General features: G+C 37.3%; 3 protein-coding genes across 4 annotated transcripts; 1 reads left to right on the top strand and 2 right to left on the bottom strand.

Moving 5' to 3' along the window:
* The first annotated feature begins 3736 nt into the window (after window positions 1–3736).
* Window positions 3737–9070, top strand: LOC132180716 (uncharacterized). The gene is made up of 5 exons (XM_059593621.1): window positions 3737–4885; window positions 5041–5108; window positions 5237–7000; window positions 7984–8095; window positions 8208–9070. Exons 1-5 carry the CDS (start codon window positions 4726–4728, stop codon window positions 8933–8935), a joined length of 2832 nt encoding a protein of 943 aa, XP_059449604.1. The 5' UTR covers window positions 3737–4725; the 3' UTR covers window positions 8936–9070.
* An 83-nt stretch (window positions 9071–9153) lies between these two features.
* On the bottom strand, window positions 9154–10238 carry LOC132180717 (uncharacterized). Its single transcript, XM_059593622.1, has one exon. The coding sequence runs from the start codon at window positions 10161–10163 to the stop codon at window positions 9450–9452; it is 714 nt and encodes a 237-aa protein (XP_059449605.1). The 5' UTR covers window positions 10164–10238; the 3' UTR covers window positions 9154–9449.
* A 778-nt stretch (window positions 10239–11016) lies between these two features.
* On the bottom strand, window positions 11017–14997 carry LOC132180995 (chloroplastic group IIB intron splicing facilitator CRS2-B, chloroplastic). Of its 2 annotated transcripts, none has more exons than XM_059594027.1 (9): window positions 14871–14997; window positions 14103–14319; window positions 13933–14017; window positions 13757–13824; window positions 13088–13138; window positions 12904–12977; window positions 12066–12124; window positions 11885–11961; window positions 11017–11422 (listed from the first exon to the last, which is right to left on the bottom strand). In XM_059594027.1, exons 2-9 carry the CDS (start codon window positions 14313–14315, stop codon window positions 11294–11296), a joined length of 756 nt encoding a protein of 251 aa, XP_059450010.1. In that variant the 5' UTR covers window positions 14316–14319; window positions 14871–14997; the 3' UTR covers window positions 11017–11293. The 2 variants fall into 2 exon arrangements, with proteins under 2 accessions (XP_059450010.1, XP_059450011.1); XM_059594028.1 differs by having other exon boundaries at window positions 11017–11410; window positions 14871–14995.
* Between the last annotated feature and the right edge of the window lie 1373 nt (window positions 14998–16370).

The following is a 16370-nucleotide window of genomic DNA, read 5'->3' on the forward strand; positions in this document are numbered from 1 at the left end:
TCTTTAGGCCACTACGTTTTAGGTCGTTACATATTATACATATTAATTGTTAGGTCGTTACATATTAATTGTAACAAGTGCTTTAAGTTGTATTTACAATAAAATTGCTCCTCAAATTAGACTTGATGAAAATTACTTTCATGACTAATTTGCTATTTGTATTAGCTAACCTACCCCAACAAAGCAATCTCTACTGTAAGATTTTTGATTTCTTTAACCATGTTTCCAAGACTAAAAAACTTTTGCATACTTTTTATCTCCTACTCAAAGTCAATTTAAAATTGAATATGCAAAGTTTGTTCACAACTTCTGTCGTTCACACATGATAACATTTAGCCTGACAACCATGCTTTAGAATATATATATATTCTAGCTAGGGAACTCAACTCTCATTGATATGAAAAACTACGGTTTATATATAATTTTTTTTTAGAGTAATGTTATTTAGTATATTATTATACAACTGCTATACCATTAGGACAATATTGTCGTAAAAATTAATTTTTAATTTTTAATTACTCGAACCATAGGTTTAGTCAAATTTTTTAGAATTCAAATTCCCAAATAGTAAAAAAATGTTAGATTCTCCAAACCAAACGCTAAAACTACATTTATTGTCATATATATATGCATTTTACATTTATGTTTTCAGTTACAAGAGTTATTTTTTTCAGTCACGTGAATTTGAAGTATTCAGATGTCTTGTACAGAGTAGTCAGTACTGTATGTCAAAGTTGGTGGGTTGGGTTGTGCAATTATTTGGGGGTGAGGGTTTGGTTTCTGGACCCATTGAGAGCAAATGGCTTCTATTCAGACTGACCACAACTTCACGGTTGCCCATTGAAAATCTGACCACAATCCAGTACTCCCTGCCAACCAATTTGACCCATTTTTGGATTACTCCCTAGCCCCAAGGAAAGCCATAGTCAATTAATTTTGCTGCTGTTGATTTTTAGTTAGGCCCAAGAAAACTTAAAGTTCCAAGATTAATAGGATCGAGTTTATTTGGTCCTGGATTTCCCAAGCTAAAAGCTTGTTTTTAGACAAGATCATAGAAATTATCTCGTTTGAGAATTGAGAGTGTATTTTTAAAAGATGGTATTTTAAAAATGTAAAAGAAAAAAAAAAGTGTTTTTAAATCATAATTTTAAAGAATCAAACTGAATGCACATTCTTTTAGTAGGAAGACTACTTTGAAAAAATATATTTAAAAACAAAAAAAAAATTAATTCGGTGGCCATGTCATCACTGATGAAATGGCCACTTATACCAATGTCGAATTTTGATTGGTCTACGTGTCAGTAATGTGGACTTTCGTTAAATCAACTAACGGTCAATGGACGAAATGACCAATTTGATTTTTATCAAAATTATAGGCAACTCCTGTGATAAAAATTAAATCTTAAGGAGAAAAAAAAAATAAAATAAAACTCTAAAGGGTATTAAGGGCCTGTTTGGGATTGCGTTTGAGAGACCTAAAAGTGCTTTCAACACTCAAAAAGTTCATTTGAAGAAAAAAGTATTCGTTTAGTAAAAAAATTAAAAGCGATTTTAAGGGTCCAAAAAGCATAAAAATGACCAAAATACACTTCTGATAAAAGCTTAAAAATGTAACTTCTGCCAAAAAATTTTTTTTAACTTAAAAGCTCTATTTCTCAAACGCAATATCAAACAGGCTCTAAATATTTAACCCATTATTTTATTAGTATCTATCTACTTTTCCTCTCAAAACTGAAAAAATAAATTAAAAAATAATAATAATAATTAAAAAATTAAAAATAAACTTTTTCAAGTGAAGAAGTCTGATTTCAACCTTTCTGAGATGACAGATGAAAGAGGCTAAAAGTCCCGGTTTTGGACATTGAACACATGCATGAGTCATAGGGCTGAGTCAGTGCGTTACAGCATTCTAATTTTCTAAGCCCTGTCATTCATACACTGCTATTTACTTTTACACATGGGCCCTCCTCATCCTCCTATCCTATGCTACAATTCACCAAATGTACGCAGACCTACTACATCATGTGTTTTTTTACTGCTTTCTTGAAATGGCACCCACAAATGCTTCCCCATCTTTCTAGTTGTTGGCTCTCCTCCACCTCCATTTCATACATATAGATCATCCGTGCCATCTTCCACGGCTGACTGCGGCCGGTTGGTATTCATAACGTTTTGTATTTTGAATTATTTGTTAACGTTTTTAGTTACAAATATAATATTGAGGATCTTTGTCACCTCCATTTTTTTTTTTTTTTTTAGCAAAAAAGGTTAGAGGGGAAAGACCAATTTTTGTTATTTTATCTGAGCGTGATTATAATAGCACAAATTTGCGGAGGACTGTTCAGGAGAGACCTAGACAACAAAAATTGCAATCACACTCTCAAGACTAGCCAAGCTATAGCTTAACCGTCCGCTCCACCAAGGCATTAATAAAAACTAAAGTGATTTATACTAATTATAATAGAGATTCTCCATTACAAAAATCCAAACTCACACCATAATACTTACCTAACCACTTCAAAATTTCTTTAAGCTATAAAACCACCACCTTTAGTGGTTTCACCTCCGTTTAATAATCTATTACTTCCTTGTTGTTTGCTTTAAGGAAGACAAAACTACAGTCTTCGGTCAAAATTCAATTTGTCTTTACTGTCCCCCAACCAAATTGAAAAGTCGACACTTTGGTGCATGCATGCCTTATTACTAAACTCGTGAAAGTAAAAAAAGACACCATTTAATTTACCTCGGTTGTTAGATCCAAACTCACGTGTGTCCTTTAATAACTCCTACCTTTTGTTGTTTACCTTTTTCTTTTTTTACTTTTTCTTTTTTTGTCTGCTACGAATCGCATACAAAAAAAGAAAGAAGAAAAGGATATAGTCAATTACAGCTCTTGATATGTAATTAATAAGACCAATTTAATTGATTTCCCATAATTATTTTTAAAATGTGCTATTGTACTCTTAGTGGTAGCCATAATTACTCCACCTCCCTCAACCGAATTGACGAGTACTTGGGTGGATCGGTGGTTGCAAAAGAATGTTTTCCAACAACACAAGGATTGTTATGTAAGGAATATAAGGATTTAGCAAGATGTTTAAATGCTCATATAAATATGAAGTTGATTGGAACTAATTATGAGGCGTTATAGTTGCACCACGAACGGCTTAGAGAGCGATTGTAACTAACCCCTGATAGCTCAAAAAAGTGTTTGAACGATAGTGCGATCACCCTCTCAATATTAAGGAGATGGTCAGCCATTCATTTAAAGGTGGTCGGACAACCCCAACCCCCATCTTAAATTGACCAATCACATTTTTAAAAAATAAGATAGATATCCATCACTTTTCAATGGGTGATTCGGCCACCGCCTAGAGTGTTAGCCGTCGCTGGCTGCAAATGATAGCATTTATATTAAAGGAGTGAGTTAGGTAAGTTTTGATGGATTTTTCACCATTTAAATAGACCCTCATTTTCACTTTATAAAAACTCTTAAGTTATTTTCCTACCCACATATGTGGAAGTCAGTGAATGTTGTTCGATAAAATGCACAAACCCCATTAAAACCCAAAGAAATGTCGGTGGTAGAACTGAGCATAGATGTTGGACACAATTTATTTATTTAAAAATACAAAAAAGAAAAGAAAGTAACATTATCGAACGCCAGGGCAGCTGTAGCGAGTGCGTATCTTTATCTCACTCGCTGCGCGTATGCCTCGTAACCCTAAAGATCACTGTTCGAAAAGTTTGCGAAACAGAGACGCTCCTACAGCGCAAGATAGCAGGGGAGACGTAGACTCGACGGCGTAGGCATCATCAACCACACCGAGAGGCGAGAACTCGGTTTTCTGTCTGGTTTCTCTGTTACATCCGTCTTGTGTCCCTATTATTAACCTTGGATTAAAATAATAATACTTGTCCAGCTGTGTAATTAGTTCCCCTGTTTACTGTTTAGAGTGTTGACCAATGGTCGAGTGCGCGTGGAGTACGCTCACTGTCCCCGCTGCTGCTTATCCTACGCACACCCTCTCACTCTCGCACACTCTCTGAGGGCGAATGGCAGAGAAACAGAGCCTCCTCGAGCTGCTTCAATGTCTGGGGCTCAGCGAAGACACGTCGACATCATATGATTCCATTCTCCTCCGCTCTTTCTTTTCGCCTTCACCGCTTTCCGTCTAATCATCGTCAACTCTCTCTCCCTCTCGGCTTTTGCTGGGCCGGAGCTCTTTTGGGCTCAGGTTGTTGTTGCTGTTGTTGCGTGCAGTGATGTAGAAAGAGATACAGACTAGTAACAGTGAGCGCTCTCTGTTTTTCTTCCTTTCTCTTTTGCTCTCTGACCGTGCATTGTGGAGCGTGCGTGCGTCGTCGTTTTGCTGGGCTCCGAACTGTTGCTTTCAGGCTTCAGCTTTATATGTGTGTGTTGCTTACGTTTAGCGTTATTATTTCTGTACGGAGTTTCCTGGTTTTGGGTTTGTGCTCTCGCTGGTTAAAGCTCTGGGTTTCGGAGTCTTATTTGGGAATTTGACGCTGTTTCTTCACAGAGAGAGTGAAAGAGACGGATATGTATTTGAGGTTTTTTTGTAAATATTTTTTCTTTCGTAGCAATGCAGGGCTGGGATTGAGAAATTTGGGGGGGTTTTGTGGATTTTTGTGTGTGTTTATGAGAGGTTGAGGGTGCGTTGGGTTTTGGGGAGTGTTTTTCAGGGTCTATTAGTTGTTGCGGAAATGAATGAGAACACGGGGAAAGAGTCGTCGTGTTTGGCGATTACTGCAGAGAAACGAGTGCATAGGCCTGGTGGTTGTGCTGGGATTTTCTTTCAGCTTTTCGATTGGAACCGGAAGTTCGCCAAGAAGAAGCTTTTCTCCAAGAAGTTCCTTCCTCCAAGTCAGTCACTCTACATTGCTTCCTTTTCCTCAGTCTCTCTCAATCTCTCTCTCTCTGTTCGACATAGAAATAAATAAAAGTTTTCCCATTTGACAAAAAAGTTTGATTTTTTTTTTCTTTCTTGTTTTCTTTTGTTTTTCTTTTGGGTGTATTAGTTCGTGCAAAACAAGCTTCTAAGAAGTTCAAAGGAGATGAGAAAATGCCCACTTCCAAGCTCCATTTGGTATGCATTTTGCTTTCTGGAAATCTGAATTCTTGCTGTTCATCTTGTTCTCTTAGTCTTAGTGGGTATGAAATTTTGTTCCTTTTCATTTTTGGTGATTGGGTTTTCTGGTTGCATTTGAATCATAGATTGCTGATGAGAACAGTGGTGGTTTTCCAAATGTGAAGAAAAATGGGAATCGTAGGGTAGATTTAGATAAGAAGCATGAAATGCGAGCTCCGGGTTTGGTTGCTCGGCTAATGGGTCTTGAATCTATGCCAGCTGTGCATCGAGATAAGCCTAAGAAACCTTCATTCTCTGGTAATTTTGATAATGGGGATGGGAAGTTTGTGGGTAGTCATAGTGGGTTTGATAAGGACGAGTTGAATTTGGAGAAAGGAGGCACAAAGCAGGAATCAAGGCCTCAGAAGCTGCAAAAGACTGGCCCGCTTGACAGACGGGCAGTGAGTAGGTTTGGAGCTGAAGCATTCCACATTAAGAGTGTTTTGTCACGGTCAAGAAAGCACCATCATAATCACCCTAAGTTTGTTTCTCCCGTGAAGAGTCCAAGGATTTCCTCCGGGAAGAATGTGTCTCGCAGCTCTCGGTTAATTGGCGCTGCTACTAGGATTTTGGAACCCGGGTTGCAAGCTACAAGCAGAGCTAAATCCGCTCTTACTTATTCGAGTTCTAGGCATTATTGTCCGAAGGATGAGATTGTGATGGAGGAGACCGGGTGTATATCACCGGATATGCTGAAAGAATCCTGTTATAATGTGTGTTCAACGAAGCCTTTGATGGGGCAGACTTCTTGTAGAAATTGTGGTAATTTGGTAAAATTCAGACCAGATACTGAGGAACAACCATCTGCTCTTTTTGCTTCAAATTTTGTCGATGCCTCTTCTCAGGATTCAGAATGGAGTAAATCAAGGTCACCAGGATCCTCGCATGAGCAAGAAAGAGATGCACTTTTTCAGAGAAGTAACGACCAGGAGGCTTCTCTTGTTGCTCAAGAAAAGGACAATCTACGAATCCATAATGAACCAATTACAGAAGGTCATGGACAATCGCATTTGTCGAGCCAAACACGCAAGCCTCAAAAGGATGAATCATCTTCCATTGCTTTCAAGCACCGAACGCAACCTCAGGACCATATTTTGTCAGGCGGGGATAGAATCCCACCTAGGTCTAAACTAAATAATCTGCAGAGCCGAAGAGTCTCAACATCTGGAAATGCCGCTGGTGGGAACAAAGATTTTGTTGCTTTGAACCGAAGTCTAAGCGGTCGAATCAGGCCGAGGGTGTCTAACAAGGTGGACAGTTCTAAGTTTGACACGGAGAGGAAGGCTTGTAATGGACGAGATGATTCCTTACCACAGTTAAGGACTTCAGTACGAAAAAGGAGGACGATAAATTTGAGTGGGCAAGCTGAAAGTACAGGTTTGGCCAATTCGACATTTGCAAAACAAAGAAATGTTCGGTCTGATACTTTGACTGGAAAAGGCATGGGGAATGCTCACTCCATGAACGGAAATTGTGTCAAAAGTAGATTAGCCAGCCAGGGAGATGGAAAAAGAGCAGATGGAAATAAGGAAACTGATGTTATTTCTTTTACATTTAATTCTCCTATAAGGCACAAGACTGGAATTCCCACCCAAATTGAGGAAAGTAGGAGGGATGAAGATGGAAAGATGTCTTTTCAAAGGCCATTACCATTGCGAAGAGATGCTTTAGGGGCCCTTCTGGAACAAAAGTTGAAGGAACTGACTTGTCAAGAAGATGATGAGTTGACAGTGGGTACTCCAGCCAAGCGACCCACTGCTATGATTCTCCAAGAGTTAATATCTGCTTTGACTGCAGAGCAGCATTTCTCTCAGGATGGTAATATGTTCAACAAGGAAATAGCTTTCAAGGTAAGTTGTCTTTTCTTCTGTCATGCTACCATCTTTCCTGACTTTAGCTTCTGCAGTTCAACTTGTGTCACTTTTACCCAGCCATTCTTTTCTGATTTAGCTATTCTATCCTCCTGCCCAAGAAGAAAAAAAAAAAAGACTCACTGTTATTTTAGCTGGAATTCTTGCTTTCATATTTGGCTTTTAGGTCAATGTATGTGGAGATATCATGAGAACACTTCTTTCCTATCTTGTATGCCTATGCCAAAATTTTCTTTGTTGAAAACTCTCCTGTCTGAAACATTTTGGTAAGAATGAATGCATCTGGGATATAATTGGTAATACTACTGAAGAGTACTTGATGATTATGGCAGAAAACATATGAGTATTTTGTGATTGTACTGACAGATTTCACTATCCTAATATGACTTCTAAAAATAATAGGTTATATACAAAAAGGCGGTCCTTTCTGAACGTGACAGCATTACTTCGCTAATTATAGTGGTTTATATTGATTGCCATAAGATAAATGATATTCCACTCAAACTGATCAAGTTGTTCTAACTTTCTTATTACAAGTGATGGATGAAGATTAGTCATCTTTGGTTGTATTGCATCTATATACGCTCCCTACATCATGCAATCTTTCATTATGTATAATCCATTTGGGTAGATTTCGTGTAAAATGTACCCTTGCATCTGATGAGGATCAGATATGTACTTTTTCAATCAAAAGAAGTGATAAAGATTTTACTTGCAGCCAATGAGAAAATTAGTAGTCATAATTCTAAAAATAATGTCTGCAAAATCAATATTTTGCATGGGGACACGTGGGTAGAGCAGTATCATTGTGGTTTGGGAGATTTAACATATCTGTTTTTGTATGATTGTTAATGTTTAGTGACTGGCTTTCTAATATGACTGCTATTGATTGAATTTTGGTCTATTGTTGAGTGCGTTGATTTATTCCTAACGAGTGTAGCTTCTGTTTTTGCTCTCTTCAGACTAAAGCAGAGATGGAAAGGTTTGCTGCAAGTGTGCGTGAAGGTCATCATCTTAGCCCTGGATCTGTTCTTGAAGCTTCGTTCTCGTCTAGTAGTCTGGATGAAAGCCCAGGTAAAAGGGCTTGAAATTACTGATTAAAACACTTTTTTCCAAAAAAATATGATTTTCAAGTTTCTGCCTGTTTTGAAGTGTTCTTATTTCTGTCTCCAATCCTTGCTTGCAGTTCCAGGACATAGGTTGTGCCCTGATTCCATGGATTACTGCTATGATCGGTTGCAACCGTTGGGACCCAATGCTGATCTTTTGGATTCTGCAACCTCATTGGATAAAGGGAGGAGTGTTGGTGAGGTGGTGATTGATTTTGTCAGAAACGTCTCTAAAATGTTAGACATTATCAATGTTACTGGGGCCGGATTGAGTGGAAGTAAGCTCACCCATGCGAAGGAGGTAATCTTGAATGCAGAACTGTTGTTTGGAACTGCAACATCACATTATGTAGATGGAATGAAGGGTTTTCTCGTGAGTCCTTGTCTCCTTGATGAACTGGAATCTTTTGCTCATGCTGCATGGACAAATTCCAAGGACTTCATTGGTTTAGAGGACAGCATAGATGGAAATCAGCTTAGGAGATTTCTTTTTGACTTTGTCGTAGAATGTTTAGAATCAAAATATGTTCGATACTGTGATGCTGGATTCAAGATGTGGTCAAGACTCCCATCATGCATGAGTACAAAGAGGTTGATTGTAGATGTTGCAGAGGAGGTTAGAAGGTGGAGAGATTTGGCTGGGATGGTTCCTGATGAGATAATAGATTGGGAGATGAGTTATTCATTGGGGAAATGGACAGATTTTGATATTGAAGCATTTGAGACTGGCGTTGAGATTGATGGGGAAATACTTCAAATTCTAGTAGAGGAAATTGTGATGGACCTTTTGGAGTGCAGGCTGTGAATTTCTTATATTCCTGCTATTTTTGAGTTCTTTTTCATTGGTAATGTGACTCACCACTCACCAGAACTTGATGGCTTATTTTGTACAAATTGATGGATGTTTATTGCAAGTGATGAAAAAAGCTGGATTATTCCACTCTGTTGTTTCTCAATTGTCACACTTTCTTGTCATCAACAATAAATAAATAGAATGGAGAAACTAGTGCAATCAAAATCCTTCCAAACTTTTGAGTAAGAAAAAATAGAAAAGAATATCCATGTTCTTCTCAAATCTCCACTATTTTACAATCATATTCTCCTAGTTACCTCCAGAGAAGCAATAGGGTAAACAAAAAAAAAAAAAAAAAAAAAATTGAAAACAAATTCTTCTTCAACCTCTGGAGAAAGCAGTGGGACATTACTCTAAAAAGCTCGTGAAACAAATCCAATTTCAATCAAAAGACAAGTACCATGGACCATGGTTAACAAATTCTGTATAAAACCCAGCTCCACCGCTGCCGCCGCCGCCATGACATTCAAAACTGTCTGTACCCCAAAACAGTCTTCGCCCCCCCTCTGCTGCTCCTCCCTCTCCTGTTTTCACCATTAATCGCGTTCGCTGTGGCCGAAGAGAGCCCCTTCAATTCCTCAACGCTTGCATAGCTCTTCCTCGCCATCAATCCACCCCTTTTCTCCCCTGCATTTGCTGACTTGCTCCCTCTCGCATTCGACAGAACTCCGTTAACTCTCGACCAGTTCTTTGACGGCGGCGTCATCTCGAGCAGCGAAGGAAGCGTCGTCACTGGCTTCCGGTTCTCTTTCCGCAATGCCGCCGAGAAATCCGGCACCGACTGCGCAAGAACGGAGGAGGACCCTTTAGGCCTAGAGACCAAATTCGTTTGAAATTTGACCTGTTTCTTCGGAGGGGTCATTTTTGGTTCATACTCTTCCGGTTCTTGTTGCCTTGCTTGCTTCCCTCTCAGCTTTGATTCCCTCAGTTCTGCGTATGCTCTGTATCTGGGGCCTCTCTCCATGATAAAGCTCTCTGTGATGAGGCTGAGAGGAATGGGTTTGTTGGGGTTCGAATTCTGAGAGAGGATTAGAGATACGGGGTCGAGGGCTTGGAAGAGAGATTGGAGCGTGGGATTTGGCTGCTGGGTTTGTCGCAGAGGGCCGTTTGTCTCTGCCATTGTTGATGGATTTGAGACTTGGGTATTTTGCTTGCTCTGTTTCGGTTTGGGACAGAGCATTGATCGATTGATAATAGCTTCTGCAGTTTCTTCTTTGGGGTTTTTGTAGTTTGTGCAATTAAAAATTTGATTTTGCAACGGTCTAATAGACTCAGAAGAGAGAGAGAGAGAGTGCTTCGCTTTCCCTCTTTTTACCCTATCGATTGGTTTCAACGTTCCAATTGAGGTGGGGTCCATTTTTGAAATTAAAAAAAGTTTCGAATCACTTCGGATTCCTTACCAACCGTCTGATTTAGTTGGACTTCCATGATGGATTTCTACGATCCATATAACTTTATAGGGATGGGATTCTTCTTGCTCTGGGCAGGGCCTTGTAGAGTATCTTCGGAAAGCTTCCCTGACCATTGACGACACCAAATCTCTTTTTTGAAACGACTTTTTTGACAAAAGGTTGCAAACAGGTCGGCCATTTGAAGCCTTTCCATATGGCCACAAATTAGGCTCCACGTTGCCATATGGTATAAGACAATGGCAACGATGAAATCCATGTAGTAACCGATTCGTGTGAAGGGAGTACTTTGTAGGGATCTAAGGCTTTGCCCGGCATGAGTGTCCCTAACTTGGAGGGATAGCCGTCTTAAAAAAACAAAGAAGGCTAAATTGACGGTTCTAACCAATCTTTCAATGTAAGATTGAAAAAAATATAAAAAAAATCAAAGAACCAAATAAAGTCACTTTGGTTGTAGTAATTATATTAGATTTGGTTAATTATATTAATATGAACAATAATACTCTCTTTTTGACATCTTAATTTTCTGATTATTAGCTGACAGAGATTAGAGACTGAAACAAAAGCCAGTCTCTTTCTTAAACATCAGATTTTGTCTTTTATTTCAAAATTCATAAACTAAAAGGTCAAATAAACAGTTAAAACTCCACTGACATTTAAAAATAGTAGTAGTTAAATGGTAGATAAGAGGGGTATCTAGAATAGATTGCAGGGCTTGATTCCTTGACAAACTGTTGGAGCACATGAAGCTTCCACAAATAACACAATATTAGTGCAAGGAAGATTACAAGAACTTTCATCTCCTGGTTCAAACATGAGAAGCTCCCAACAGAACAAGCACACAATGATAAAATCTCATAGATGCCATGTACCTTCTTCAATCCCCATTCATCAGTTAGAGTCACACTTTGTGATACTTGTATTTCTGCCCCAAATTAAAGGTATTGATTCTCTGGTTAAACCCATGGAGCATCAGGCTCCTGACGGCCTCAACCCCTTGTTCTAGTCCTGCATCAATCTGTCCAGATAGCTACTACCAGTTAAATTGTTTGCCAGTACCCAGGACAAAATTCTAACACAAATGAAAATGCAGAGGCACAAAACTGAGAGATGCACACACTTGATCAAGCAATTTTATAGAGATTGATGCAGTTATTAGAAGCAACCATCTTCACAGACAGATGCGCCATAGTAATATGAATTCATGAGAGGAATGCCTTACCCTCCACTCCGTTCTTATATGAGAGGAAACTACCATTTGATCTCGAGCATATTTCTAAATTTTAAAATTATAATCACATAATTTATAAAGGAATCTCGAAACAATTACAAATAAAGACCCAACTAACAAGATTTTAACATCATTAAGGATATTGCTTGGGTAATGCACCAATAGGAAACTATATGTTACAAAACATTGTTATTGTATCTGAACTTTTCTGAGTAGGACATGCAATAACACTAGGCGGTACGATTTTTGAAAATCATATACCTGTTGTCGCTCTACTGAACTAAACTTCTGGAGAAGAAATGCTTTCAAATCCATGGTTCCAGGGGGATTTCCAATGCCTGCAAACATAAATTTTTTTAATTTTACACTGAAGGCATGTATAGCTCTTCAAATTAAGGAAATACTATTAACATGTGCAAGTGATAATACTTATGGAACCAACCTATGCACAACCGAGGAAATCCACGGCAACCATCCAAATGGCCCATTACACTCCTCACCCTGTAACAAGAGATAGAATGAAGATACTACGAGGCCATTGATTAAAGTACGTGAAAATCGATGTAAATTAACACAATATCTTATCCCAAATCACGAAAGAATGCAAAACCGGATAGACATATCGACTTTTTAATAACTGAGATAAAAATTAATTTAACTTTTTGAGTTGAATTACATAGATCTACTAGATGTATATGTTTGGAAGCTGTCAATACCATTGCTCTAACATCCATATTATAAACATATGCAACCAAAACAAGACAGAAAACACAGGAAAATCTAATGATCCTAGTTCTTCTCCTTTTTTTCTCCTTTTATAACAATGATCTAATTATTAGTTGAATTGGCAGTATAATATTACCTTTCCATTGAAGGTCATCAGTTTTTTAATGTCGAGCAAGAAACATCAGGGTTTTTGATTTTATAAGGACTTAGTAATCTACAGAAGATCAAACAATTACTTGGGAAATGAGGTGAGAGTCGAGGGTTTCAGATTTATCAAGAAAAATATTAATAAAAAAATAAAAAAAATAAAAAGTAAAAAAGATAGGGGAGGGGTTCATATTGCAGAAAGTGGAAAGAGATCACTTGGGTCATCTAGGCACATACATAGCACTTCATTTAACATACCTAGCAAAACTATCAATTTTTAAAACAGTAAGTAACATGTTGTTGGTAGAATAGCCACCTCTTCTAGTAGGCTGCCACTTAAAATTTACCTTCCCATATTATAAAAAAACATTATAATTCTATTACAAGTGATATCCAAACAAACATACCCATTGTGATGGCCATGTCCTCCTTTTGGTTGAAGCCTCAGAACACCATTTGGTAAGCTCATATCATCATAAACCTACAGGGGCAAGTCAGGATAACATATAATGTGATAGTGATTCGGATTAATTGTCATGTAAAGTCATTTATTAACTTGGTTACACTGCATGAAGGTAGTAGAATGCATACCAATAAAATATGACGCAATGGTACTTGATAATGTGCAGCAAGTGGTCCAACCTTAACAATAATGAAAAGAAAATAGAAGGTCAGGGATATATATGAATATCATAAGGTTCCTAGGACCAAAACAAGTGCCATCCGCTTATTTTACCAATGACAAGGAAAGAAATTTGGTAAACCTTGGAGGGGAGTTTAATAAGAAATGTACCCAAATGCCTTTAAATCTAGGGCATAGGCTTGGCTAAACCTTGGAAATCTTAATGCCATAATGCCTTTCAAATCCTCCTAGCCATTATCCTACTGCAATAATTCTTGCTAAGAAGAAAGCCCATGTTGTGGCAATTCCGCCCAAAAGGCAATGAGTTACTCCTACAGTACGTCCTTGGATAATGCTCAAGGCTTTGGGCTGAGTAGAGGAGAAACTTTTTATTTATTTTGAGGCCAAACCGTGTGCAAGGCACTTTTTAACTTACATCATTTCCATTTGATTTGGTTAATTTAATGTCCATCCGCCTAATGGTGCACCTTACAAATCAAGTATATACAACATACGACCTTTTTTAGCCCTAAAAGAAAAGTTCCATAAATAGGTTGTGAACAAACATTTAGACATATTAGGACACTTATGCAAATAAGAAACCACAATAAAAATTGAAATATAAGATAAGAACAAACCGCCTCCCCACTGTAATTCATGTATGCTTGAGGCTTAGCCAATAAAATTGGTACTTCACCAATGGAACCTGTACTGATCACGCAAAGAAATCGGAATAAACATCACAACCACAATGAAATGAAAACGTGAGTAGAAAACAAAAATGACCAAAGCAAATAAGCGGCTGAAGTCACACCTATTCCAATTAATGCCTTTGACTGTATTGTATTCATCACAATGCCCTCTGCTCGAGAAATGCTATCAATCATTTCAAAACCAACCTGATAGAGAGAATCCCAATTACTAAGATGGAAGAAAGCAAAAAAGGCTCACAATTGAAGCAAGCTTACATAAGTACTGCATTACATTGTGCCTTGTACCGTGGTACTTATTTCCGGGGTTACCCAACCCAACAATCAACCAAGGAGTATACTCCATTTTAGCACCATTGTTATTTTCCAGCAGCGACGCACGTATACAAAGCCTCGTTGGAACCGAATGCCTTCGAAGAAAATGAGTGAAATTGGGGCTTCTTGGATAGGATATGCAAAAGTTTGGTGCCGATACCGCAAACAACATTGACCTATAAACGAAAAACTACAACATTATCAACGTGGTTGGTATCCATGCTTTGAATAATAAAGCTCTAAAAATTCATTTGGAACTTGGAAGCTATGAAAATAAAATCTTTCGTTGTTTCCATTTCTTTTTTCCTTGTGTAGGTTTCTGGATTAAAGAAAGCAAAATCTGGGTTTGGTGTTTTTTTGTGATATTTATATCTTAAAGTTGAGGAACTTATATATTTTTAGGTGAGTATTGAAGGATTTAACTCAGGCTATGCCAAATTGTTATATCCAGCCAACTGCAGTAACTCTAATAAGTTTTCTTGTGCAAATCTATTCCAACATTTTCTCGGCAACCAAATGAAGCCAAAAGAGAAACAAACATATAAACACATAACTGAAAATTAGCAACCAAACCCAGTGGCAATTCTAGTCAGTTCGAATCACCGAGTGAAAATCACAGCAAAAACAAGCTAAAGATATTGAAATACTTCCAGTATTCGAAAATTAAAGCGAAATATGAACCCAAAAAAAAAACTTCAAATGAAAAAAGGAGTTAAAGCAAGCGAACCTGTTCGTAATATTAGAGAAGTGAGAAAGTTGTAGATACAGAAGCAGAGGAAAAGAGCTTAGTTTAGTTTGAGGCTCTGGAAGTTGTTTCACTCTCGTTTCAGCACTGTGTTGGGGCCTCGACAGTGGATTAGACGACGTCACAAAGCAGATTTTTTTTTTTTTTTTTCATCTGGGCTTGATAACAGTGTCTGTGTTGGTCCATTTGTGTGAGTAATGCGTTGGGCCTGTGCATTTTACAGTAGCACGCCCAGCCCATTACCGTTTGTTCGTTGCACTTGCGGGCCTACGACTCGTTTAGAATTACGTTTGAAATGCTTAAAAGTGCTTTTAACACTCAAAAAATGTATTTGAAGAAAAAAACATTCGTTTTGTAAAAAAATTAAAAGCGTTTTTAAGGGTCCAAAAAGCCTAAAAATGACCAAAACGCACTTTTGGCAAAAGCTTAAAAATGAAGCTTTTGCCTAAAAGCACTTATTGACTTAAAGCTCTATTTCTCAAACACAATTCCAAACAGGCTCTTAAAGTAGCTTTTTTCCCCCCTAAATTCAAGGAATTATACTACTTTTTGCTTCTTAAGAGCACTCACAATGAAGTTGCCAAATTTTTATGCAAAATGGCTCTCAAAACTCATTTTATCTAGTTTAGTTATTGACTTTTTAAAGGCCGCCTACATCCAATTAACTATATTTTTATCTATATCATTTAAATATTATTTTTTTTAATTTTTTTATAAGGATTGTATTTTTCCTAAATATCCTATTTTTCAACTTTTGGGAAAAAAAAAAGATGTGGAGAGAGAAATAGTAAGAGAAAACATGTGAGAGAAACAATAAAAAAATAAAATGGCTCCCAAGAAAAGTGCAGCTACATGTAGCATTTTTTTTTTTTGGGCTAATCCAATAAAATATCCATTTTACTTTTTTTTTTTTTTTTTTTTTTGTTGCTAATCCAATGTGGGAAGTTTTTTACATATCTGATTAGTCATTTTAGATAAAAGTATCATTTGACTCCTCCATTGTAAGTGCTCTAATCTAAATACATTTCCTTATCTTTCTTTCCCTGTACCATATAATGAAAGGTAAAGAGAGGAGAAGAAAATATTTTATGTTAAAATAATGGATAGAGAAGCTATATGGAAGCTCTTTAGCTTCTCAATAAATTGGGTAGCACTAGCATACCCAATGTTTAAGAACTTTAGGGAAGCTACTGCAAAAATGATTTTTTGTTATATATATTTTTTTTATAAAAAAATTTCATGTATTTAGGGAAGGCATACAACTATTGAGTAAGTATTGTGAATGCTCTAAACCATTGGGTAGTTACAGTTCTAACAAATGCACCTAATGCTTTATTATAACTTGGGATGTGCAAGATAATACGGTTATTAACCGCTAACCACTACTAACCATAATATCTCCTAGACCAATTGTGATTACTGATTATAGGGATTCACGAGGAAAGACCAGTAATTGATTTTTTCATATATATATATATATAT

Source organism: Corylus avellana, chromosome ca5, assembly GCF_901000735.1.
Source record: "Corylus avellana chromosome ca5, CavTom2PMs-1.0".
In the NCBI taxonomy this organism is placed as follows: Eukaryota; Viridiplantae; Streptophyta; class Magnoliopsida; order Fagales; family Betulaceae; genus Corylus; species Corylus avellana.

Bases quoted from the DNA above. Each gene is read 5' to 3' on its own strand.
- LOC132180716 (XM_059593621.1), top strand. From the start codon at position 4,726: ATGAATGAGAACACGGGGAAAGAGTCGTCGTGTTTGGCGATTACTGCA. The intron at 7,001-7,983 runs GTAAGTTGTCTT...TGCTCTCTTCAG, and splicing joins ACAAGGAAATAGCTTTCAAG to ACTAAAGCAGAGATGGAAAG. The intron at 8,096-8,207 runs GTAAAAGGGCTT...CCTTGCTTGCAG, and splicing joins TAGTCTGGATGAAAGCCCAG to TTCCAGGACATAGGTTGTGC.
- LOC132180717 (XM_059593622.1), bottom strand. From the start codon at position 10,163: ATGCTCTGTCCCAAACCGAAACAGAGCAAGCAAAATACCCAAGTCTCA.
- LOC132180995 (XM_059594027.1), bottom strand. From the start codon at position 14,315: ATGTTGTTTGCGGTATCGGCACCAAACTTTTGCATATCCTATCCAAGA. The intron at 13,825-13,932 runs GTGTGACTTCAG...TGATCAGTACAG, and splicing joins AAAGGCATTAATTGGAATAG to GTTCCATTGGTGAAGTACCA. The intron at 11,962-12,065 runs GTTGGTTCCATA...TTATGTTTGCAG, and splicing joins ATTTCCTCGGTTGTGCATAG to GCATTGGAAATCCCCCTGGA.